The sequence below is a fragment of the Corvus kubaryi genome, unplaced genomic scaffold, assembly GCF_017639235.1.
Source record: "Corvus kubaryi isolate FWS band 111438036 unplaced genomic scaffold, C.kubaryi_AGA036_p1.0 62261, whole genome shotgun sequence".
NCBI classification, from domain to species: Eukaryota; Metazoa; Chordata; class Aves; order Passeriformes; family Corvidae; genus Corvus; species Corvus kubaryi.
The window spans coordinates 1-21,899 of NW_024581449.1; the positions used below are offsets into that span (position 1 = coordinate 1).

The 21,899-nt window shown below is 52.4% G+C and overlaps 2 protein-coding genes and 1 long non-coding RNA gene across 3 annotated transcripts; 2 read left to right on the plus strand and 1 right to left on the minus strand.

Moving 5' to 3' along the window:
• The first annotated feature begins 134 nt into the window (after positions 1–134).
• On the plus strand, positions 135–3,227 carry LOC121672466 (LIM and SH3 domain protein 1-like). The gene is made up of 2 exons (XM_042045121.1): positions 135–379; positions 891–3,227. Exons 1-2 carry the CDS (start codon positions 200–202, stop codon positions 1,062–1,064), a joined length of 354 nt encoding a protein of 117 aa, XP_041901055.1. The 5' UTR covers positions 135–199; the 3' UTR covers positions 1,065–3,227.
• A 251-nt stretch (positions 3,228–3,478) lies between these two features.
• LOC121672467 lies at positions 3,479–5,185 on the plus strand. The gene is made up of 2 exons (XR_006018883.1): positions 3,479–4,260; positions 4,791–5,185. It is a non-coding gene; the product is annotated as an uncharacterized LOC121672467 (long non-coding RNA).
• A 2,410-nt stretch (positions 5,186–7,595) lies between these two features.
• Positions 7,596–17,710, minus strand: LOC121672465 (F-box only protein 47-like). Its single transcript, XM_042045120.1, has 10 exons — positions 17,463–17,710; positions 16,873–17,043; positions 14,613–14,689; positions 13,662–13,739; positions 12,771–12,879; positions 11,851–12,027; positions 10,957–11,103; positions 10,379–10,521; positions 9,732–9,891; positions 7,596–8,510 (listed from the first exon to the last, which is right to left on the minus strand). The coding sequence occupies exons 1-10, from the start codon at positions 17,632–17,634 to the stop codon at positions 8,392–8,394; spliced, it is 1,353 nt and encodes a 450-aa protein (XP_041901054.1). The 5' UTR covers positions 17,635–17,710; the 3' UTR covers positions 7,596–8,391.
• Positions 17,711–21,899: the final 4,189 nt, after the last annotated feature.

Here is a 21,899-nt window from a genome sequence, read left to right on the forward strand (position 1 = left end):
CAGTTCATGGATCCCCCCATCCCTTCATGGATCCCCCCTTCCCTCCAATCCCAGTTCATGGATCCCCCTTCCCTCCAATCCCAGTTCATGGATCCACCCATCCCTTCATGGATCCCCCCTTCCCTCCAATCCCAGCTCATGGATCCCCCTTCCCTCCAGTCCCAGCTCATGGATCCACCCTTCCCTCCAATCCCAGCTCATGGATCCCCCCTTCCCTCCAATCCCAGCTCATGGATCCCGCTTCCCTCCAATCCCAGCTCATGGATCCCCTCTTCCCTCCGCAGTTTACCAGCAGCAGCAGCCGCCATCCCAATCCTACGGCTACAAGGAGCCGGCGGCTCCGGCCTCCACGCAGCGCAACGCCCCGGCCGGAGGGGGGGTGAGTGCAGCCCCCACCCCTGGGGGGATCCCTCTGTCCTTGGGGAGGGGCTGTGCACCATGTGTCCCCTGGGGCTGTGCCGGTGACCCCAGTGACCCCTGCGTCCCTCGGGAGGGGCTGTGCCAGTGACCCCCCTGTCCCTCAGGGTGTGCCAGTGTCCCCTGGGGTTGTTCAGTGACCCCAGTGTCCCCTGGGGCTGTGCCAGTGACCCCAGTGTCCCCTTGGGCTGTGCCGGTGACCCCTGTGTCCCCTGGGGTTGCTCAGTGACCCCAGTGTTCCCTGGGGTTGCTCAGTGACCCCAGTGTCCCCTGGGGTTGTTCAATGACCCCTGTGTCCCCTGGGGTTGCTCAGTGACCCCAGTGTCCCCTGGGGTTGTTCAATGACCCCTCTGTCTCCTGGGGCTGTGCCAGTGACCCCAGTGTCCCCTGGGGTTGCTCAGCGACCCCTGTGTCCCCTGGGGCTGTGCCAGTGACCCCAGTGTCCCCTGGGGCCGTGCCCCGTGTCCCCACAGAAGCGTTTCCGCGCCGTCTACGACTACAACGCGGCGGACGAGGACGAGGTGTCGTTCCAGGACGGGGACACCATCATCAACGTGCAGCAGATCGACGACGGGTGGATGTACGGCACCGTGGAGCGCACGGGGGACACGGGGATGCTCCCGGCCAACTACGTGGAGGCCATCTGAGCCCGGGGACGCGGCCCGGCCCCGCCCGCGCCCGTGTCCCCTCCCCGCGTGTGCGTCTCTTGTCCCCTCCCCGCCCGCTCCGGCCTCGGAGCCATGTCCCGATGTCCCCTCCGTGTCCGGTTTCTCTTGCCAATTCTGCTTCGGGGTGGCCCCGTGGGGCCTGAGGGGCCGCGCAGGGTGGGGATCAAACCCCTGCGGCTTTCCTGCTCCTGGCTGTCCCTCCTCTCCAGCCCTTTCCCGGCCGGGGGGAGCCGCCGGAGCCGCCGGGATCCCAGAGAAGGGAGGGAGAGGCCAAATTAGGACCAAATTCCCGCTGTGGAGGTGAGGGGTGCTCATCCCGAGGGTGCGGGAATGGGCTGGGAGCTCCCCCTGCTCCGCTCCAGCTCCGGCCCCGGCTCATCCCGGGCTGCTCCCGGCTCGGGCTCATCCTGATGCCGCGGCTGCTCCCGGCTCCCCTGCCCAGCCTCCATTCAATCTTTGTTCCCTTCAGACCTCAAAGCAGGAAAGCACTCAGTTCAAATCTCAAACAAAACCTCTCTCCTCGGGATTCCGAGCTCTGGGCAGCCCTGGGAGCGGCTCTGGCTGCTCCTGCCTCAGGCTCCGGTTGTCCCGATCCCTCCGGAGAAGGAGCAGCCGTGGGGCTTTTCCTGTGAGCTGCTGCTCTGGCTCGAGGGCTGGGGCTGGGATGAGCCCCCCTGGACTGGGATGAGCCCCCCTGGACTGGGATGAGCCCCCCCCTGCAGCTCCAGCTCCGTCTGGGCCGGGGTCTGGGGGTTCCCTGGCAAAGCCTTTTCCTCTCACCCAGAATTTTCCTGCTTTTCTCCTGCTGCTGCCGGCTGCTGCCACCACTCTGGGGCCATCCTGGGGGCCCTGTTGTCCCCTGGGTGATGTGGCAGCCCGAGCCGCCCTGCACCTCTCATTCCCAGCGCTGGTGGCAGCTTTTGGGACCACTTTGGGATGGTGTCGTGGACCAAAACGTCAAAGCACATCCCTGTCCCCGTCTCCTCGGGGCTCTGCAGATCCCAGAGCGAGTCGGGGTCGGGAAAAACTGGAACTGAGCAGGGAGGGAGGAGCGGGAACCTCTGCGGGGTGACAGGAGCGGGACCTGGGGGCAGCGGGGATGTCCCCTTGCCGGGCTGCACTGTGGGGTGGGATATTCCCAGCGGGAAGTGCCGCCTTTGCTATTCCCACAGGAAAAGCGGGAATACGAGACCAAAGCGGCTGAGTGAGACATTCCTTGGTTCTGTTGGGGACAACTCCCATCCTCAGGGGGCTGATGGGGCTGGGATTGGGGAGAGCGGGATCAGGGGCAGCGGGAAGGGCAGAGACCCGCCGGGAAAAGGGAATTCCGGCTGCAGTGGGACGGGGGGAGAAGGACAGGGATTCAGGGTGACACCGGAGGGTGGCAGGAGCAGCCAGGATGGGCTGTCCGGGATGGGGATCCCGGCTGGTGCTAAAACAGGGAGCACAAGGGCAGGGAGGATCCACCTCTCCCTGCTAAATCCTCTTCTTAATCACGTTCTTGTCCGGGAATTGGGGGGGAGCATCAATGTGAATAAACCCTTTTTTAACGGACCAAATAACACAGGAAATTCCCTTTTGGGATACAGACCTTTTTTTAATCGTTCCCTTGAAACCGTTGTCCCTAAACTGTCCCCTCTCTTGCCCTGCCCCCTTTCTCCCCTGCCATGGGAAACAAACCTCTTTACTGCTTGATTTCTGCCTTTTCTCTCAACTTATGCACTTTTTTGCCTTTTTTTTTTCATCGCTGAAAAGCACCTAAACCTGTATTTAAAATAAATAAATAAATAAAGGGGGGGGGGGGGGGGGGGGGAAGAAAAAAAATGGAAGAAGAACAATTAAAAAGCTGAAGAATTGCTTCTCATCACGTGTAAAATAGACCTCGTCCATCCCAGCTTCCCCGGTTGCGTCTCAGTGCTGAGCTTAGAACGTGTTTTCCTCGGGATCCGTCGCTTGATTGGGGTTTTGTCCTTGTGTCCTTCCTGGGTTGAGCACCCACCACTATTAAAAATAATAATAATAATAATAATAATGTTATTTGGCCTTTTTATCCAAAAAAAATTTTTAAAACCCACGGAATGGAAAAACCCGACCGATTCTCTTCCCGGTTTACTCGGATCGAAAATAAAAGTTTAATTTTTACCTGCTGATTGTGCTGGCTTTGATTGCGGCCGCTTTTCCGGCCGCTTTTCTGCTTCCTCGGGACCAGGGGAGGCTTCCAGAGCTGGGATTTTCATCTCGCCTGAGGCTGGGACACGCTGGCGTCCCTGGGGATCCGCCTGGGATGCAGCTCCTCGGCTCACCCCCTGCTTTTGGAAAGCTCGGGGATGTGTTTTGGAGCCCGACTGCAGCCAAGGGGTTTCCATGGAGCCCTGGGAATTCAGCAGGTGGGATTTTCAGCAGGGTTTTAAACAGCGGGGGAACAAAAATGTGGCGGGTATGGAGGGAAGGATGTTGTTTATCAACAGCGCCGGTAAAAAAAAGCGAGGAAAACAAAGCAGCTCCGTGCGTGACAAAGGGCGGTGCTGGGGCACCCCGGGAGCACCAAGGAAGGTGGTTCAGGGTCCTGGTGTAGCTTGGCCACGGCCAGCGCTCGTTTTCCCTCCTTTCTCCAAAGGATGGGCCCGTTCCCAGCTCCAAAGGGGGGGGGGGCGGGGGGGGGGCACATCCCCGGGGGCACCCCCTGAAGTGGGGAGCGCTTTGAGAAGGAAGGGGCAGGGGCAGAACAACCCCCCCGCAGGGAGAGCGGCCCGGGCTGAGCCCGGCTGCCCGCCTGTGTTGATCGCTTTATCGCCCTCCTGCCCGCTGCAAAGCGGCTCCATCAGCTCCGGCATCATCTCTGCATCCTGAGCGGAGCGAGCCGCGCTCGGCCGGGGAGGGGAGGACGCAGCGGCGGCTCTGCCCAGCAGCCCTGCCCGGAGCCCTGCCCGGAGCCCTGCCCGGAGCCCTGTCCGGAGCCCTGCCCGGAGCCCTGTCCGGAGCTCGGCAGCCCCTGCCCCGCCGCCGCCTCCTCCCTCCCTCCCTCCCTCCCTCCCTCACCATGCTGGACATTTTCATCCTGATGTTTTTCGCCATCATCGGCCTGGTGATCCTGTCCTACATCATCTACATGCTCTAGAGAGCCGCTGCGGAAGATGCGGCTGAGCAGCAGCCTCGCCACCCGAGCGGCGGCCAGGTGAGCTCCTCGTCCCACCAGGTGTGAATTTCTGGGGAGGAATGCGCGGGGAGGGGGGCGGGGGGCAGATTTGGGGTCGGTGCTTCTGGCTTTGGCTGCCTGGGCTGGAAGGGGGGCAGCGGGGGTGATTTTACACCGGGCCACTCAGCCCCGGCCATTGTGCAGCTGCCGGGCTCTGCCGGCCGGATTGATCAGCCCGCTCGGGTGGCTTCTGTTTCCGAGAGAGGGAGAAACGGAACAGCTCCGGGGAGAAACCGGGCGGGATCCCGGCTGCGTCATTCCTAAGGAGCCAAAGGAGGGTCCCGGGATGAGGGGGGGGCTGCGGCCGCTGCTTCCGCACGGAGCTGCTCCATCCCCGCTGCTCCCGCACGGAGCTGCTCCATCCCCGCGGCTCCGGCACGGAGCTGCTCCATCCCCGCGGCTCCCGCACGGAGCTGCTCCATCCCCGCGGCTCCGGCAGCTCCGGGCCCGGCTCACACCGGCCTCTCCTTTCCCTTTCTCTGCCACAGCCTCTCCTTTCTCTCCCGCAGCCTCCGCCCGGTGCGTGTCCCTCGGAGCCTTCTGGAGCAGCGTTAACCTCTGCGAGCCCAGCGCGGAGCACGGAGCGGCCACGGAGCCGGCGGGGCCGGGGAGGGAATGAGGGGACAGAGGAGGGGACCGCTGTCAGGATCTGGGTTATTCGCGCTGCCAGGACCTGTGTCCTTCCCGCGGTCAGGTCCTGGGATGCTCCCGGTGACGCACGCGGTGTTCCCAGGGGGATGCGAAGGGTCCTGTCCCCCCTTCGTGTCCTGTCCCCCCTTCGTGTCCTGTCCCCTCGGCGCGAGCGCATCCGAGGTCGTTTGGGCTTAATTTTAGGAAATCGCTTCTATTTTTAATGAACAGTGTTCAGGGAGCGGAATAAAGAGGAAGGACATGGCAGAGGGAACATGGCTGCTGGTGTCACTGCGTGGATGGGGATGGGGGACACGCGGCTCCAGGGACAAACTCCGTGAGTGCACAGGGATCCAGGGCATCCCGGGAATGCTGAGAGATTGGGAATCCAGGCTGAGGCACCCCTGTGTCCCCCAACAGTCCCTGGGGAGGGTCCCTGCTCCAGGCAGGGTGGGGTCCCCACCAGCCTCTCCCCTTTGGAGGGTCCCTGAGCATCCCCACTCCTCACTCAGGTCCCTCGGTGGTGTTTGGAGAAGCTCCAGGAGGCCTTGGATGGGAAAAGGAACATCTTTACCACGATGGAAATTTCTGCGGGATGGAAAGAACATTTCAGAGCTTCATTTTCCCTCTGCTTGGAGAGGCCTGGGAAGGTGCTTGGGGCATCAGGAGGATTTTTCTTGTTCTTTTATGAAGCCCTGCATCAATCCCTGACCTCCCACTGCCACTCACGGGCAGCGACTGAAAGTTTTACCCTCCTAGAAGGCAAAATTTTCATATTCCTGGTGTCTCCCAGGGTTTTATAATTTTTTAAGCAACAAACACCTGAAATACCCATAATGGGAAGAACTTTGTGCCCCTTTATCCATGGAACCACCACACAAGAGTGTGAGAGAACGGGATCCAGGGAGAGCAGGAAATGCTGGAATGGGCTGGTGAGACTTTCAGGAGAGGGTGTTCACAGGATAAAAAAAGAGGGATTTCAGAGCCTGGGAATGCTGGATGTGGTCAGTGCTGCCAGTTGAATGCTTGACACTGCGATTTCCTGCCAGTAAAACTCCTGAGAGAAACTCCAAGCTGGGGATTTCATCCCGAGCGTGTTCCTGGAGCCACCCGGAGCGATCCCTCCCACTGAGCCCTGGAGGTGAGGAAACGCTGCTCCCTCGCCCCACCACCAAATATAGCCGGGAATCAGGAGCCTGAAATACTCCGGGAGGAATTTCTGCAGGCATAAGTCATGTTCTCAATAACCTCCCCTGCCGAGGCTGTGAGTGGAGCCGACATCTGCGGGGATGAGGGGAGAGTGAGTAAGGAGGAATGCGTGGAATGGAAACTCCGCTGAGTGTGAAGCCAGGAGCGATCCTTTTCTCTGACTCCCAGGCCCTACAGAGCTGCCAGCTCTGCAGGACAATCCCTTCCTGCACCCCCAAACCGGCCAGCTCCGGGCTGGGAGGCGAGGAGGGGTGGGAAAAGGGATTGGAACCCACAGTTCCAGCAGTTCCAATCTGGCAGCAGAAGGAAAATCACCCTTTTCTCAAGTACCGCCATCCCAGCTGCTCTGGACCTGGACCCTCCTCGGTGTTAAATTGTGAGAGCTGATCCAGGGGGGAACTGGAAAAGGAGGGTGCAGGGCTGGGGTCATTTCCCAGTTCATCCCAAACTGGGCGGGATTGGGCTTCAGGCCTTTGGGAATTTTGATGGAAATGAGGCAAAAACCATCACCAAGCACCGCCCCCCCCCCCCCCCCCGAGCCGCCGGGAGAGCCAGAGCCGGGGCAGTTAATGACAATTAATAAAGCCATCAATAATTGATGAGGAGCCGGCGCTCCGTGCTGACATTCCAGCCCCGCCGGCTGCTCCAGGGAATCAAAGAGCTCCCTTTTCCCGTGTGGCTGCGCTCCCATAAAAGCCCCCCTTGTGCCCGGCTGGAATTTATGGCCACTGCGGCCCCGGGGCCGGGAATGCCCCGGGACACGGCGGGACAGGGACACACAAAGCGCCGGGCTCTGCTCCCTTCTCCTGCTCCCATCTGCCGGGATTATTTATCTGGAGCGATTCCTGAGGATAAAAGGGAGAGACGAGGAGCTGGGCTGGAGATTCCGCCTCGGCGGCTTCCTGGCGGCGTTTTCCCGTCGCTGTTCTCACTCCGAGTGTGTTTTCTCCTCGTATTTTGGGTTCTTTGGGGATCAGTCCGGCCACGTTCGGTTCCCGGAGTAGAAAGTAGAGCCTGGAATTTCTCTCCCTTCAGAAATCACGCACAGCACAACCGCGGCGTTGCAGCGCCCTTAAACATCACCTTCAGCCAGCCAAGGGAAAAAAGGGATGGTCCCAGCATTTTCCAGCAGCTGCCGCGCTCAGGGAAGGTTTCACCTCCGCCATCTACCGGCACCTGCAAAGACCGATGGATGTCCCGGAGTAAAATCCTGCCTGGAATCGTGTATTCCACAAAGGTGTCGAGGATTTTTAGCGCACAAACTTCAGAGCAATTCCCGAGCTGCTCCCAGGTTGTTGCCGATGGGAGCAGGTGGGGGCAGCTGAGATAAATCGGTCCCACTTCAGCTGTTCCCACACTTCCCGAGGTAAATGTGGGAAAAGCTGGTGCTGAAGGAAGCCTGAGAGGTTTGGAAAGGGAACACTGAGGTGGGGAAAGCGGCTCTTCAGTAACCTGGAGGCTGCAAACAGCACACGGAGCGGGAGTGCCTTTTATTGCTGTCACATGGGTTTGTCTGGAAGGCAACAGAGCAGAAAATCAAACCCTTCTCTAAGCAGCAAACACTTATGCATTTAATGAAGCAGAGTTCTAATTTAATGTGGTTAATGGGGATCTTCAACTTGGCTAAATCCTAAAATGCTTCCACAGTTGGTACCTGGGGCAGGGGGAGAGATTGGAAGTTTCTTCTGCTCTATAAAAACCTGGAGATTGAGAGGAAAAAAATGCCTTGGTAGATCAAAGCATTGGGATTGTGCTCAGAAATCACGTTTTGCTGAAGCTGAATGTACAAACTGCACTTCTGTCACAGAGCCTGAGTTAGAGACCCTGGCAAGCTGGAAAAATGCAGCTCCTCAAATCCCGCCCCTGCCTTTCTCCTCCGACTCCCAAGAGAAAACAAATTCAAGAGAGCAGAATGTTTTGGGTTCTGGGCTAAGATAACACGAGCTTCACTCGGTGTCTGCACATCAAATATGGAAACCACGTCGTTTTTATTGTGTGTGCAAACACGCACAGTGGGAAAAGAATGCAGTTGGTGTTCCCAATGGAGAGGCCCCAGCCCTCTTCCCTGGAGGAGCAGAGCACACGGAATGGAATTGCACTCCCCAAGCCCTCCATGAGCTCACTCAGCTGGACTGACACGGGTGGTCCCAACTTGTGCCACTCCAGCTCTTACTGGGACGGGAATTCAAGGAATAATCAGACACTTCTTTGCGAACGTTCAAAGGAAAAGGAAGAGAAATCCAGCAGGAGTGGAGGGAGGGTCCATGGAACTCAGGTGGTGCTGCTGTTGTTGCTCATGGCCAGGTAGAGGATTTCCTTGTGGAAGCTGGCCTGGGCATTCACCAGATGGAACAGGTTCAGGAAGCTGCTGTCCTCCTCGTCCCGCTCCCCTGCCAGGGCACAGAAACCACGGAAAAGGAGGAGTGAAACTGAACTCTGTACCCAGTCCGTCTCTGGAGGTGAATCTTCCCCAGGCAGAGCTCTCAGCAGAGGGAAGCAGCAGCCTGTGCAGTGTGCTGGGATTTAGCAGCAGCCTCTGCCCCTGATGGCAGCACAGCTGGGAGGGAACACAGGAGGATCTCCCGGGTTCCTCCACCAGCCTGGCCACAGACAGACAGCAACAGCTCTGTGTGAGGACAAGGATGAGCTGAGCAGGGTGTTCCTCGCTCCAGCTCAGCTCCACCATCGGCCCTGAGGCTCCAGCAGGGCAGCAGCTGCAGCTGGTGCAGGTTTAGGCTCAGCCCAAAGGGACTTTGGGCTCAGCTTTCTGGTGGAATGGGTTTTAAAATACTCTTGGTTTCACCATCCACGGCACCAGGAATCTCTTAGCAAGAGCAGTAAGTTAAAATAAATATTTCTTCCCAATTATGACACTTGGTTGGTTATTTTTGCTGCCCAGAGAAGCTGTGGCTGCTCCTGGATCCCTGGAAGTGTCCAAGGCCAGGCTGGATGGGGCTTGGAGTAACCTGGGATAGTGGGAGGTGTCCCTGCCCATGGGACTGGATGGGATTTAAGGTCCCTTCCAACCCAAACCATTCCATGATTCTGCTCCAAACCCATCTGCTCCTTGTATTTACTTGGATTTGGATTTGCTTTATGAGGCAGTGAAAGACCTGCCCAGGGATCAGGATCAGGGATGGCAGGAGTGGAATGGGATGAGCTTTGAGGTCCCTTCCAACCTAAATCCTTCTGGGATTCCAGAACTTTACAGATCCAGGTATCACTGCTGCTCTTTTACAGATGGAGAAATGGACTCTGGAGGGGATTTTGGGAAGGAATCCTTCCCTGTGAGGGTGGGCAGGCCCTGGCACAGGATGCCCAGAGCAGCTGTGGCTGCCCCTGGATCCCTGGCAGTGCCCAAGGCCAGGCTGGATGGGACCTGGAGCAGCCTGGGGGAGTGGGAGGTGTCCCTGCCCATGGCAGGGGTGGGATGGGATGAGCTTTAAGGTCCCTTCCAACCCAAACCAGTCTGGAATTCTGTGGTTTTATGTTATCAAACCCCTCAGGCTCCCTGCCTGGGGAGGGAGGGAAGGCCAGGCTGTTCCTGGGTGCTGTGGGCAGCTCCAGAACCTGATGCAGGAGCTGGTCCAGGCCCACGGGCCGAGCCTTACCGGCCAGCACTGCCTGCAGCATGTCCATGAGCATGTGAGCAAAGGTGTTCTCCAGGCACTGCAGGAAGTTGTTTCTCTCCCAGGGGGTGCTGAAAACCCTGCAGACCTTCTGCATCATTTTCACTGCCCAGTCCATGCAGTACAGGTCCTTCTCACACACCTGGAGGGCAAAGGAAGGATTAAAACCACACCTTTTATGATGCAAGATCAAATCTTAGCATTCACTATTGGCTCTGGATCAGTTGTGCCACAGCCTGGAAAATCAGGGGTTGTGACAAGGACACAGAGGTGGGATAGATTTTAAAACACTCTTGGTTTCACCATCCATGGCACCAGGAATCTCTTAGCAAGAGAAGCAATTTAAAATAAATATTTCTTCCCAATTATGACACTTGATTGGTTATTTTTGCTGCCCAGAGCAGCTGTGGATCCCTGGCAGTGTCCAAGGCCAGCTGAATTCTGGGAATTCTGAACCTTTTGCTGGTGGTGCTTCTCCCTCAAGGCTTGCTGCACAGGGAGCAGAGAGGGTGGAAGAGCACCCAGCTTCTGGCTGGATTTATTCCTGGTGTGTCGGAGAGGGTGGGGAAGATTTTCCAGCCTGAGACAGCAAATTTGGGGGTAAAGAGGCTGTGCTGAGTTGTACTCACCAGGGCCATGAAGACCATGAGCCTGGCCAGCTCCGCAGCTCTGCCATTCACAGCTTTGCTGGCCAGGAAGGTGAAGCAGATGCTGTTCCCACTCAGGAGGAGAAGCCGAGCGTTGTTCTCCATCAGCCACTCCTGGGGAATCACTTTGTAATGATGGAGAGAGAGAGGATTTCAGTCACTTCTGAGCAAAAAGAGGAGCAGTGAAACGGCACAAATAATCCCTGCCAGCAACAATCAGAGCTCTCCACACCAACTCTGTGACACAACCTCAGCCAAAACTCTCAGTGTAGCTGTTAAAACTGCTCCGGAGAATTTGGCCTGAGCAAACTCCGCATTTGGACAATGTTTCCTCAATAATTCAAGGCAAGATTTGAGTTTTAAAGGTCTCCATGGATTCTTAAAAGACTTCTCCATGGGGAAAGACAGCCTGGATGTGTAAGGGACTTTCTCTCATCACCAGTGTGGTGACTTTTCCAACCAAGGCACAGCTACTGCGAGGAATTTTGTGGCACAGAGCTGGATTTGGAGGACGTGAGGATCTGTAATCCCATGGATTAATGATAAAGGCAAAACCACACCTGACAGCTCATCCACAAGACTGATAACATCATCTGCTGTCCATTCTCTAGCTTCTGTGCCATACAGCAGCTTAATTGCATCAGCTAAACCCTTCAGACTGGTCTCATCTGTCGGTCCTTCTATCATTTTCTGCCAGACCACGTGTCCTGAGCGATATATCAATCACAACTGCTAGTAAGTGACATTTATTAAACAAGAAAGTTGCTAAACTGAGCCTCACAGCAGGGGCAGAGGAGGGGAATTCAGGTGACACCACCGAGGCTTTGTGATTCTTTCCCATCTGTCATTTTAGTGGGAGTTGCAGCGTGAGCCAAACTTAAAGAAACCCAGGTTTAATAATTAAGTGAGGAAACGTGTTTTCCGTCAGGGAAATGGGTGCTTCTTGGAGATGGATTTAAGTCTACTCCAAGCAGGAGAGAATAGAGGAACAGAAGTGCCATTTAATCTCTTCACTTGAATTGTAACTTATAACTCTGTGTGTGTGTATTTGATGTATTTTATGTGTGTTAGTGATGTCTGCTTGAGCAGAACAATTTTTTCCTAGGCAATTCAATGGCTTCACACTGACAGAGGGCAGGTTTAGATTGGGTTTTAGCAAGGAATTCCTTCCCTTTCTTCCTTTCCAGAGGGCGGGGAGGGGCTGGAATGGAATTCCCAGAGCAGCTGTGGCTGCCCCTGGATCCCTGGAAGTGTCCCAGGACAAGCTGGACAGGGCTGGGAGCACCCTGGGCTAGTGGAACATGTCCCTGCCCATGGCAGGGGTGGCACTGGATGGGCTTTAAACTCCCTTCCAACCCAACCCATTCCACGACTCCATTATTCCAATACAACCACATCTTTGGGGGTTTTCCTGCAAGAAAATCTCCTCCCCGGGGCCCACCCTTTGCGCTCACCATCGAGGGACGACACGGGCCCGAAGATGATGTAGAGCAGGCGGGCCTGGTTGACCATGGGCCAGGGCTTGAGGATGCGCGTGAGCCAGAAGGCGGAGTCGCTGCGGTGGCTCCCGGGCGACAGCAGCACCCCCCGGCAGTAGAGGCGGATCCGCAGCTCCAGCCTGCGGGCACTGCCTGGGAAACGGGCTGGGCTCAGCAATTCCTGAGCCTCCCTCCGTTCAAAGCATCGCTTCTTCATAGCAAGGGAAAGGGGGGCGGGTTCTTAACGTGTTTAATTCGGTTTTCATCTCTTGCTGCCTGAATTTGGCTGGTTTTGGTGCTTTGCCCCAGTTCATGTGGTGGCATCTGTGGATGCACCCTCTGGGATCCTCCACAAGCTGTGGGGTTTGGTTTCTGGGTTTTGGCGATATTGGAAGGGTGAGATGGCTGTGGGTGAAGTGTTCCACAGAAATTCCCTGTTCTGTGTTGGGAAATGGGAGAATTTCTTGGGAGGCGTTTGTGCCGTCAGTGTTGGGGTTCAGAAATGTTAAACCTCGCTTTTTGCTGCATCATTTTCTTTCTGAGTGGGCTCCTTTCCCATTGATTTCACTGTTGTAGGGTAGGAAAGATTCAAATCCATGATGTAGAGACACAACTGATGACTTGGATTGATAATGCAATGATTTAAAAAACCCCTAAAGGCCTCTCAAGACAAATCTCTTCACTGCAGAGACAAAGGCTCTTGGTGAAGGGAAAACAGCTGTGTCCATCGAGATGAAGGCCAAGAACTCGCTGTAGGATGCCCACAGAACACACAGCAGAGTCAGGAACCCCCTCAGTCCCACCCACATTCTGTTTGCAGCAATCAGGAGCCATTTCCTGCCCTCTCCGTGCTGGCACATTTTGGGTTTTTGGGACTGCTGGCTGCTCTGAGTTACCTGGTTTGCTGCTGACGACTGTCTGCACTTTCCTGGCTAAGTTGCTCAGCTCCCAGAGGAAGTTAAACACCCGGTGGCACTCGAGCTCATCCCAGCCTGCTGTCAGGATCTGGAGGGGAGGGAAAATGGGGTGAAAACGAGGAGATTGAGCAGAAATTCGGTTCACAGTGCCAGTGCTCACAGCAGATAAACACAATTGGTCCTGCAGGTTCTCAGGAGAGGGAGGGAAGGGTTGTACCTGAGTGAGGTGCCTGAGGAGGGCAGGGAAGGCATTGCCTGCCTCAGGCGGTGCTTAGGGCCTTGATACTGAAATTGGCCAGAAAAGAAACTTTCTAACAAAATTTGAAGCATTGGAAAGCAGGGATTCGTCAGCCTGATGCCTCCCAGAACTAAAAGCTGCTGAGGGTGTTCCAAAATCTGATTTGTGAATCTTAAGTGGAAGGTATTTGCTACAAAATGTCCCTGCACCAATAATCACCTGCTCTGCTAAGAGACGATTTTAATTTTAAAGTTTTTTTACATTAATTTTAAGCTACCACAAACAGAAACTGTTCTGACCTCTGATGTGTGGAGCCATTTCCCTTGAAACGAAAGCATCTCTGCTCTTGGCCTGTGAATTTGGAGCTGTGTGATAAAACACTCCCCTTCTCCCCTCCTTAAGTAATAAATTGCTAATCAAAACCCAGACTGGTTGGGAAAGAAATCCAGGCCAAGGAATCCTCAGGAGTCAAATCAGCAACTTGCAGCACCAGAAAGAAAACTCAGGAACTGTGTGAATAACCACCACCCCCCTCCCCTACACCCCAAACCAGCTCATACTTCTAAAAACCTTGCAAGACACAGATGAATTTAGAAAACTGCCTTAATTTTCTGTCCATGGGGATACTGTACCTGTAAGAACACCCCATAGCACTGTAACCCCAGGCAGTGCAGGGGACTGGCACAACCATTCAGCTTGAAACAGGAAACCTGCAAGTGCAAACAGCAGTGGTTTGTCCTCGTGGACCACGAGTTCATTGCTGTGATTGAAAATTCTCTGTGCTCCTTGTGTCCCTCAAAGCAGAGAGGTTCGGAAGGATTCCCTCCCCTCCTTGTGTGAGTTTTGGGAATGTTATGGAAATGAGTTGTTGGAATGAGTTGTGGTAGCTGCTTTAGGGTTTAGCATTGAGTCAAAACTGTGGGTGTATAAAAGGGTTTGGAGAAGAAAAATCTGATTTTTTCCAATCTGGGGAGGAAAAACCTTATTTTCAGGGAGGGAAATTTCCATGAAGGGCTGTGCAGAGCTTTAGTAGCCCATGAGATGATGAGGAGCTGAGAACCACCAGCCTGGGAAGGTGGGGTCTCAGTGGAACAGCCTCCAACATGCTGGAGTTTGGTACCGATATTATGAAGAGACTGATTCCAAATTAATAAATTGATTATTCAGTGGTGATAAACTCCAGCAAAGATTCACAGAATCACAGAATTAACGAGGCTGGAAAAGAACTTTGAGGACATAAAGTCCAACCTATGACCTAACCCCACCTCATCAACTAAACCATGGCACCGAGTGCCACACGCAGCCTTTTGTTAAACACCTCCAGGGACAGTGCCCACCTCCCTGGGCAGCCCATCCCAGTGCCCAATCACTCTATGAAGAATTTTTTCCTCATGTCCAGCCTAAACCTCCCCTGGCACAGCTTAAGGCCATGTCCTCTTGTCCTGGTGTCACTGGAGACCAACCCAGAGGAAATGACCTTGTGGAAATAGAGTTGTAAGCACAAAGGGCAGTGAGGAATGCTGCTGGAAGGAAGGTGGACTTACACCTGAGAGTATTTTGTGCACATCCCCTCGAGTACTTACCCCTGAGAGCACCTTGTGCACGTACTTGAGCCTGTCCCTGGTGGGCAACAGCAGGGTGCACCTCTTGAGCAGCAGCCCTGGGGCAGAGGGGTCAAACACACACAGCTCTGGGGATGCTCAGACACCGCTGGAGCATCCTCAGGAAATAAATACAGCCTGAAAATGCAGGCACAGAGAAAAAGCTGCTACTCCAAGGTGAAAGGAGCAGTGGTTTGTGTTTGGAGTAGGGGCAGCAAGGCCATCTTTCCCCAGAGGAATGTTTTCAGGGAGTTTCCAGCTTCCTGCACCCACTGTAACTTGTTTATGGTGTTGTTTAAAGCCCCCGTTACTCACAGTTGGAGCTGGATTGAAATGACTGCATTGGTTTGGGAATTACAGCTGTTCAAAATACTGCACAGAAATGTGAACTTGTTGCACCTCTTCTAAAAGCACCCTGGGGGAAAGCTGGTTTTCCCCTTACATCATCCCCAAGTTTTTTTCAGGATAGCCACATGTTCTAAAAAGCAAATATTCTGGATTTTCCTAGTGTAAAACGTAGCAGAGAGGGAAATTTCTTTTCCTATACAGGCATGGTTGGGATGTCAGAGTCTGGAGCTCGTTATCCCAGGGAACAGCTGGTTGTTGAGCAGAATTCCTTCCACACTCCTGATAAAAACTGGGTTAACAGCTTGCACTCAAAGCCTTTCACCAGAATAAAATATATATATATATATATATATGCTGCTTGTTAATTAATCAAGGAATCCACTGAAAAGCTTGGAGCTTCCCAGGGAGAAAGAGAAAAAAAAAAAAAAAAAGGAGATTTTTCTCCAGAAAAAAATCCCACCCTAAAAATACATCCTTTTTTTTTTTTTTCCCAAGGTCAGAAAGTACTTTGTGGATTTACTGTGATTCTGAAGTGACTCTTCCCTCCCTCAGAGCGTGTCAGCATTCCTGCACGACAGCCATAATTTATTCATCAGCCTCGGATGTGCTCCAGAGCTCAGCCAAGTCCATTTTTTATTGACTAGATCAGACTTTGGAGAGCACTCCCCGAGGAGCAGCTGTTAGGACAGCTTAGCTGCACTCCAGGATGGAGCCACCCGTGAGGGGAAAACCCCGTGGAGTGAGAAAAGGCTCGAGCAAAAGGTGCTTTTTGACTCCAGCTTTTTCCTGCTGCAATGTAAATATTGATTTTGCAGCCAGCCCTACCAGAGATGCTCCCCTGAGCCTCCCACCGTGACACAACCGCAGCCAATGGTTTTGTGTTTTGAAAAGGTTGTGTTTGACTCCTCCAGCTCCTGCAGGGGTGGGTTCACACCTACATTTGAATAACAAGGTGCCATTTTGGGTGAGATTATTACAAAGCCCAAACTGATTCTGATTTTTATTTTTTTTTAAGGATTTCTAGGTTTCAGGCTTCATTTTAAAAAGGAAAGACTAAGATTAATTTTAAAAGGTATTTTAAGATAGCTCAAAACATCCATGGTTTGCTTACCGCAGGTTTTCGTTCTGAATTATTTTAACAGCTCTCCTTTACCTTGTGTGAGCTGATGTTTTAATGCCTTTATTTAATGCCTTTAAGGCCTTCATTTAATGTCTTTAATGCCTTTACTTAATGTCTTTAAGGTCTCTATTTAATATCTTTAATGCCTTTACTTAATGTCTGCAGTTCAACCCATATTTACAATTCTCCCTCTAACCCTGGCATTTATTTCTCTGTCAAACACACATTTTTTTATCAGACAGGGAACAGTAAATATGGACCCACTGATGTTTTAATTTCATTTCCTCCCCTGACAGAAGGATGTAGAGCGAATCAGAACCAACGTGCTTTAAAAACGAGCAAGGCAGCCGGTGTTGGTCACTCCGGAGTTAGGCTGGGCTTAAGGGCTGCATTTCCCAGCCTGAGGAATGTGAGCTGCTCCAAAGGGAGACCCCGCGGGCTGAGCAGCCGCATTCCTTTGGCTGCCCGGGGCCTGGGAGCCTCGGTTCCCTCTGCGCTTCTCAGCGCCGGGTTCCAAACAGAGGGAATTTGGAAACACCTCCTCCTGCAAGCTGATCCTCTGCCTGTTCTCTGGAAAAAGGACACCCAGAGGAGGCAGGACACGCAGGGTTTTTTCCATAACTCAGAGGTTTTGGAAGGATTTCAGGCAATTCCTCGGTGTGGGAAGGGATTGTTTGGCTCCTCGTTCTGCACGGAGGATTTGGGCCACATCCTCAGCGTTTCTCTGTTAACGCACACACCAGGAGAAAGCTTTTGAGTGAGTTTTGCTCTCACCTAGAGATTTGTAGTGCTCCAGAATGGAGGCTCCTTCTTTCCTGCCAGGGAGTTCGAGGTTGTGGAAGTCCTGCAGCAGGAGCCGGCGGGTCCCTGACGAGGTGGAGATGTAATTAATCAGGCGGCTGCTGATGGTTTTGGACACCATGCTCAGCATGCTGATGTCCTTCACTGGAAAAGCAAAGCCCAGGACACTCCTAAATCCCTACTGCAAGGGAAAATGCTGATCACGAGTCAATAACTTCTTCTGACTTCAAAAACAGGCCAAGAAATGAGATTTATAAATAAAACAAAAATTAATTACTGTTGATCTCCTTTGCCAGCAAACTGGAGTAATTAGGAACTGACAGATCTAAGGAATAATTTTCACATTTGATAAGCAAAACCCAACTTCAAATAGATTGTAACCATCATTGAAATTTTGGTCAGTTGTTTTCCCATGCTTAAAAGCTGAAAATTCAGCGTTAAAGCCACATAAAATGACTTTAACTGCTTAAAAGCGACAGCATTTTGAATGCTAAAGCTTTGTAGATGAAAAAAAAAAATCGATGGTAATTTTCAGATGTTGAGGTTTCTGATCAACTCCTCACCTGAGAGATAATTCAACATCATTTGGAAGATCTCTAAGGGAAGGGTTTGGAAATCCCCCAGTGCTGACAGAGCCTGGCAGTCCCTGCCCGGGGTGTGGCAGGAGCGGCGGCTGCTCCGCCTCTGTTTCTGCCCGAGGGTCGAGGTGCAGCTGCTCCCTGCGCTCGAGGTCATTGTTCCGGTGTTCCCATCAATTTAACCTGGAGGAAAAAAAAAACCCAAAAAATATTAAAGTCTGATTTTCTGAGGAGGAAAAGGCTCCCAGGATGAGGCTGAGAGGAAATGACTCCCTTGGAGACACAGAGAGTGTGAAAATCTCGTCTGTGCGTAGGATAAGCTGCTTGGATTCAGGGCAGTGAAAGCGATTTGCTCAATAACTTTTAGTACATAAGGAATGAAATGTGTTCTAGCTAATAATTTATGTGTTGAAAAGTATAAATAATGTCTGGGGGAATGCAGGATTCAGCTGATTTTGGAGGAGGAAAAGACAAAAGCACTGGGGGCACATCTGAGGGGGCAGACACAGCAAGGGAGGAAAACAGCTCTGAAAGGGAATTCTTGGGGAATTACATGTGAGGGTACAAGCTACAGTAATTAACAACATCGTTTTAATTTGTCACACTAATTATTCAACAGAACACCGAAGTTACAGGGCTGTTATTGAAAGGATCATCACCGCTCCTTTAGGGTGATAATTACTGATACGTGTGCTTGTGTGGGACCAAATCAAAGATTAAAAGCACCAAAGTGATGCTTCAAACCCTTCTTTTCCTGCAGCACTGAGCTGGTGCAAGGCTTAATTTAATATAATGTCTCTATGTGTGATATAAAAAGAAATGGTACAGTATTGCCCCGTGAAAATGTCCGTGCCTCAGGCTTTTCCAAAATCACAGGGGGCTGAAAACGAGCTTTGAAAGAATCAATAAATCGGATTATTTCGTTTACCTTCTGGGTTTTGAGTCCCTAGAACAGCCACACTTCACAATGTCAGGCAACACTGGGAGCCGGGGACTCACTGTGTCTTAAATTTATGTTCTAACTGAGATTTTTCACACTGCTCCTTGATTCCAGCAGCTGAGGCTCCGGGGGGATTGCCAAGGAGGAGAACGAGCGCCGCAGGATAATTCCAGGAGCTGGCAGCGCTGGCTGGAACATCCCTGGAGCCGGTCCAAGCTGCAGTGCAACATCCCAGCCACCAGCAGTGGGAAATTCTCCCGGAGAATAGACCCCATTGTTCCCGGGATTACAAATTTACAAAATTACAGACAACAAGCTCCAAACATCCTCCCTGTTTATTACAAAATCACTCCAGCCAGACTCTCTGATATTCCACGGAGGAGAAATGGCCTCGTCCACAATGGGGGCTCTGTTTGTGCTGAGGAATCGGGGCATTTTGGGAAAAGTGCTACACGTGGGGCTGGCCGGCTCTGGGGAGGCTTGGAATTGTACGTTTAAGGAGTTTTTTACTTCGCTGGGAGCATTTTTAATTTAGCTATAGGATATTTCTGGCTTGCTAAAGCAGCTGAAAACTTTCGCAGGGCTTGTGAGCAAATGTAAGTGCTGCTAAAATTAGTGGGTTTAGGATTTGAGGAGGAAAAATTGACATAACACCTTTAAGAAAAAGTCACCTATAGATAAAATTCTATTGAAAATGCTTATCTTCTAAAAGCAAGGAATTTTGCACAGAGAATTGTGCATTCCCTATAAATTCCTTGTGGACCACATAAAAATCAGCCCATTCCCTGTTTATAACCAGCACCACCAAACTTGGCTGAATCTGGTGCAGATTTCTGATCCAGGCTTTAGAAATAAAGTTGCAATCCTATGACACTTTCTTCTCTTCCCACTCTCTCCTTTCTGTCTGGAGCTGTGGGGATTTGTGGGATCTTTCAGTGGTTTTTTAAAAAATCTTACCTTGGGTCTCCAGTTGGGGAAGGAAAAATACTTGGCCACCAGCGAGGTTTTTGGGAAGTATTTGTCTAATATTTGTCTCTTTCTGTCCAACCTGGTTGAAGTTAAATGGATTGTTGCTGTTCTAATGCAGAGCAGAGCTAGATAAAATTAATGTAAATAAAAATGAGTGCAAACAGCCAGTTTTAAAGCCTTTCCTGAAAGCTCCCGTTTGCTTCCTCTTTGACTTAACGTGGTTTTTTTATTTCTTAGGGAGTTGAGCCAGAGCGGGGCAATGGGCTGTGCATCTCCATCTGCTGCTGGGACACCAGTGTTTGGAGAACTGCTTAATCCACACTGGAAATTGAAAGGTAAATGTTAAATATTTAACAAGCTAAACTCAAAACCTTAGCTAAGAAGGGTCATCTTATTTGTTGCTATAAACTAATTTGTTTACAAGGCCAAAAGCATCAACTTCCACCCATGTTGCCCTTAAGCAGTCGCTAAACTCCTGCTAATGGATGCACTTTAGTCCTGATATTTCTCGGAGCCCTGTGTTAGCATTTGGCAAACATTTATTGCAAAAGGGTGTTTACTTTGGAGATTGGTTTGGGATGTTTCCCTTTCCCTTCCTCATCACCACGAGCATAAACGCAGTGGCTTTGAATATTAACTCCATGGGGGTTTTCATTTGTTTTTCCCCGATTTTCTCTTGTCCTTTGTCGTATAAAAATAAAATAAAATGGAGTGGAAGAAAATAGGATAACATAAAATAATAATTTTCGAGTACAAGCCTAAGTGGGGGATGACAAACCTTAGAGCAATGAGTGCACCCATGGAGTTACCTTAATACTTGTTACCCCTAACCTACACTGAAATTTTTTGTTTAAAAAAAGTGGTTTTATTTATTATAAAGGCTCTGTGTAAGATTGATGGTGCAAATCGGTCCCAAAACCACCTAAATTGGAGAATAATGTGAGTACAAAGCAGAGCTGAGGGTTCCTGGCCTTGTTGCTGGTGGTGGCCGGGTTGTGGTGTGAGGGGGCTGGCTCCCAACAGAGAGGAGAAACACTAAAAAGAGCTTCTTTTTCCCTCATTCCAGCCTGGATTTGCTCCTCAGGCTTCAATATTTGATGAAATGGGTTATTTTTGGCCTTTTACCTGCGTTTTCGGGTCAGATTCAGACGAGCTATGACCTTTAGGCCAAAGGATGGGCCAGGCTGTGGCTTCCGCCATGGCTCCTCTCCCTCCAACCTATCAAAATTCGTGGCTAAAGGGCTGAAATGGGGGCCCTGCACCCCAAAACCTACATAAAATTAATAGAGAGTGTCTCACAGTTGATGGTACTCACATAAAACAGTGTATCAGCTGCTTTTTCCCTCAGGGAAACCCCATCTCCACAAACACCCCCGGCCGGACGCCCTCAGGGAGCTCTGAGGGAGCAGCAGGGGATGGGGGAGTCGGGTCACCAAACCCCGTGTCCCTGAGGGGGAAAGAAACCCCAAACCCCCATTTTTAAATGATTATTATTTAAATTCAACTCTTTAAAGCCTTATTTCAGTCAAATGTTGTTACCTATTGGGGTCAAAAGGGGTTCTGGTTGTAGAAGCAGAGGCGGGTGCGTACAGGCAGCACAGCTGTGTTTGGGAGCCTCAGCCGGGAGCACGAATGTTGGCAAATACTAAAAACCAACCCAGTAAGTTTCGATTTGGTAGTCGTCAATGTGGCCACAGACGCGCTGGAGGGGGGAAATGATTACAGACAACAACAGCGCGTTCTCCCAGCGGTGTTTCCTTAGTGCTATTGGCAACTTGGCCCCTTTTTTAGGTGAATTTATGCGAATTTTGGGCAATAACGACTTTTCCCGCCTTTTCGCCCGCGGCCCCTTTCGGCGCGCGGGGCGGGCGGGGGGGGGGGGGTGGGGCGCGAGCGGCGCGCGCGGCTTTTCCCGCCCGCGCTGTCCCCGCCCATCTCATGAATATTTAAATTAGGCTCTCGCCTCCCTCCATAATGGCAAGCCCGTCCCGCGCCCCGTGGCGTCACGCCTCCCTCATGAATAATCAATGAGCGAGCTGATCTTTCATGGCGGGAGGGTCCGGCTGGGCGAGGGGACATCGAGGGTCCCAGGGGCGATGTGGTGTCCTCAGGCCAGGGCTGGCCAGGCCCCGCGGGTGGGTGGGTGCGAGGGGTGTGGTGTGGTGGGGTAGGGCAGGTGTGAGCCCGTCCTGGGCTGGGGAGGCTCAGGTGTGTGGGATGGCACAGGTGTGGGGTACCATGGGTGTGGGGTAGCGCAGGGATGGGGTGCCACAGGTGTGGGGTACCGGTGGGTTTTGGGGTATCACAGGTGTGGGGTACCATGGGTGTGGGGTAGGGCAGGGATGGGGTGCCACAGGTGTGGGGTACCAGTGGGTTTTGGGATATTACAGGTGTGGGGTACCGGTGGGTTCTGGGGTATCACAGGTATGGGATACCAGTGAGTTTTGGGGTATCACAGGTATGGGATACCGGTGGGTTTTGGGATATCACAGGTGTGGGGTACCAGTGGGTTT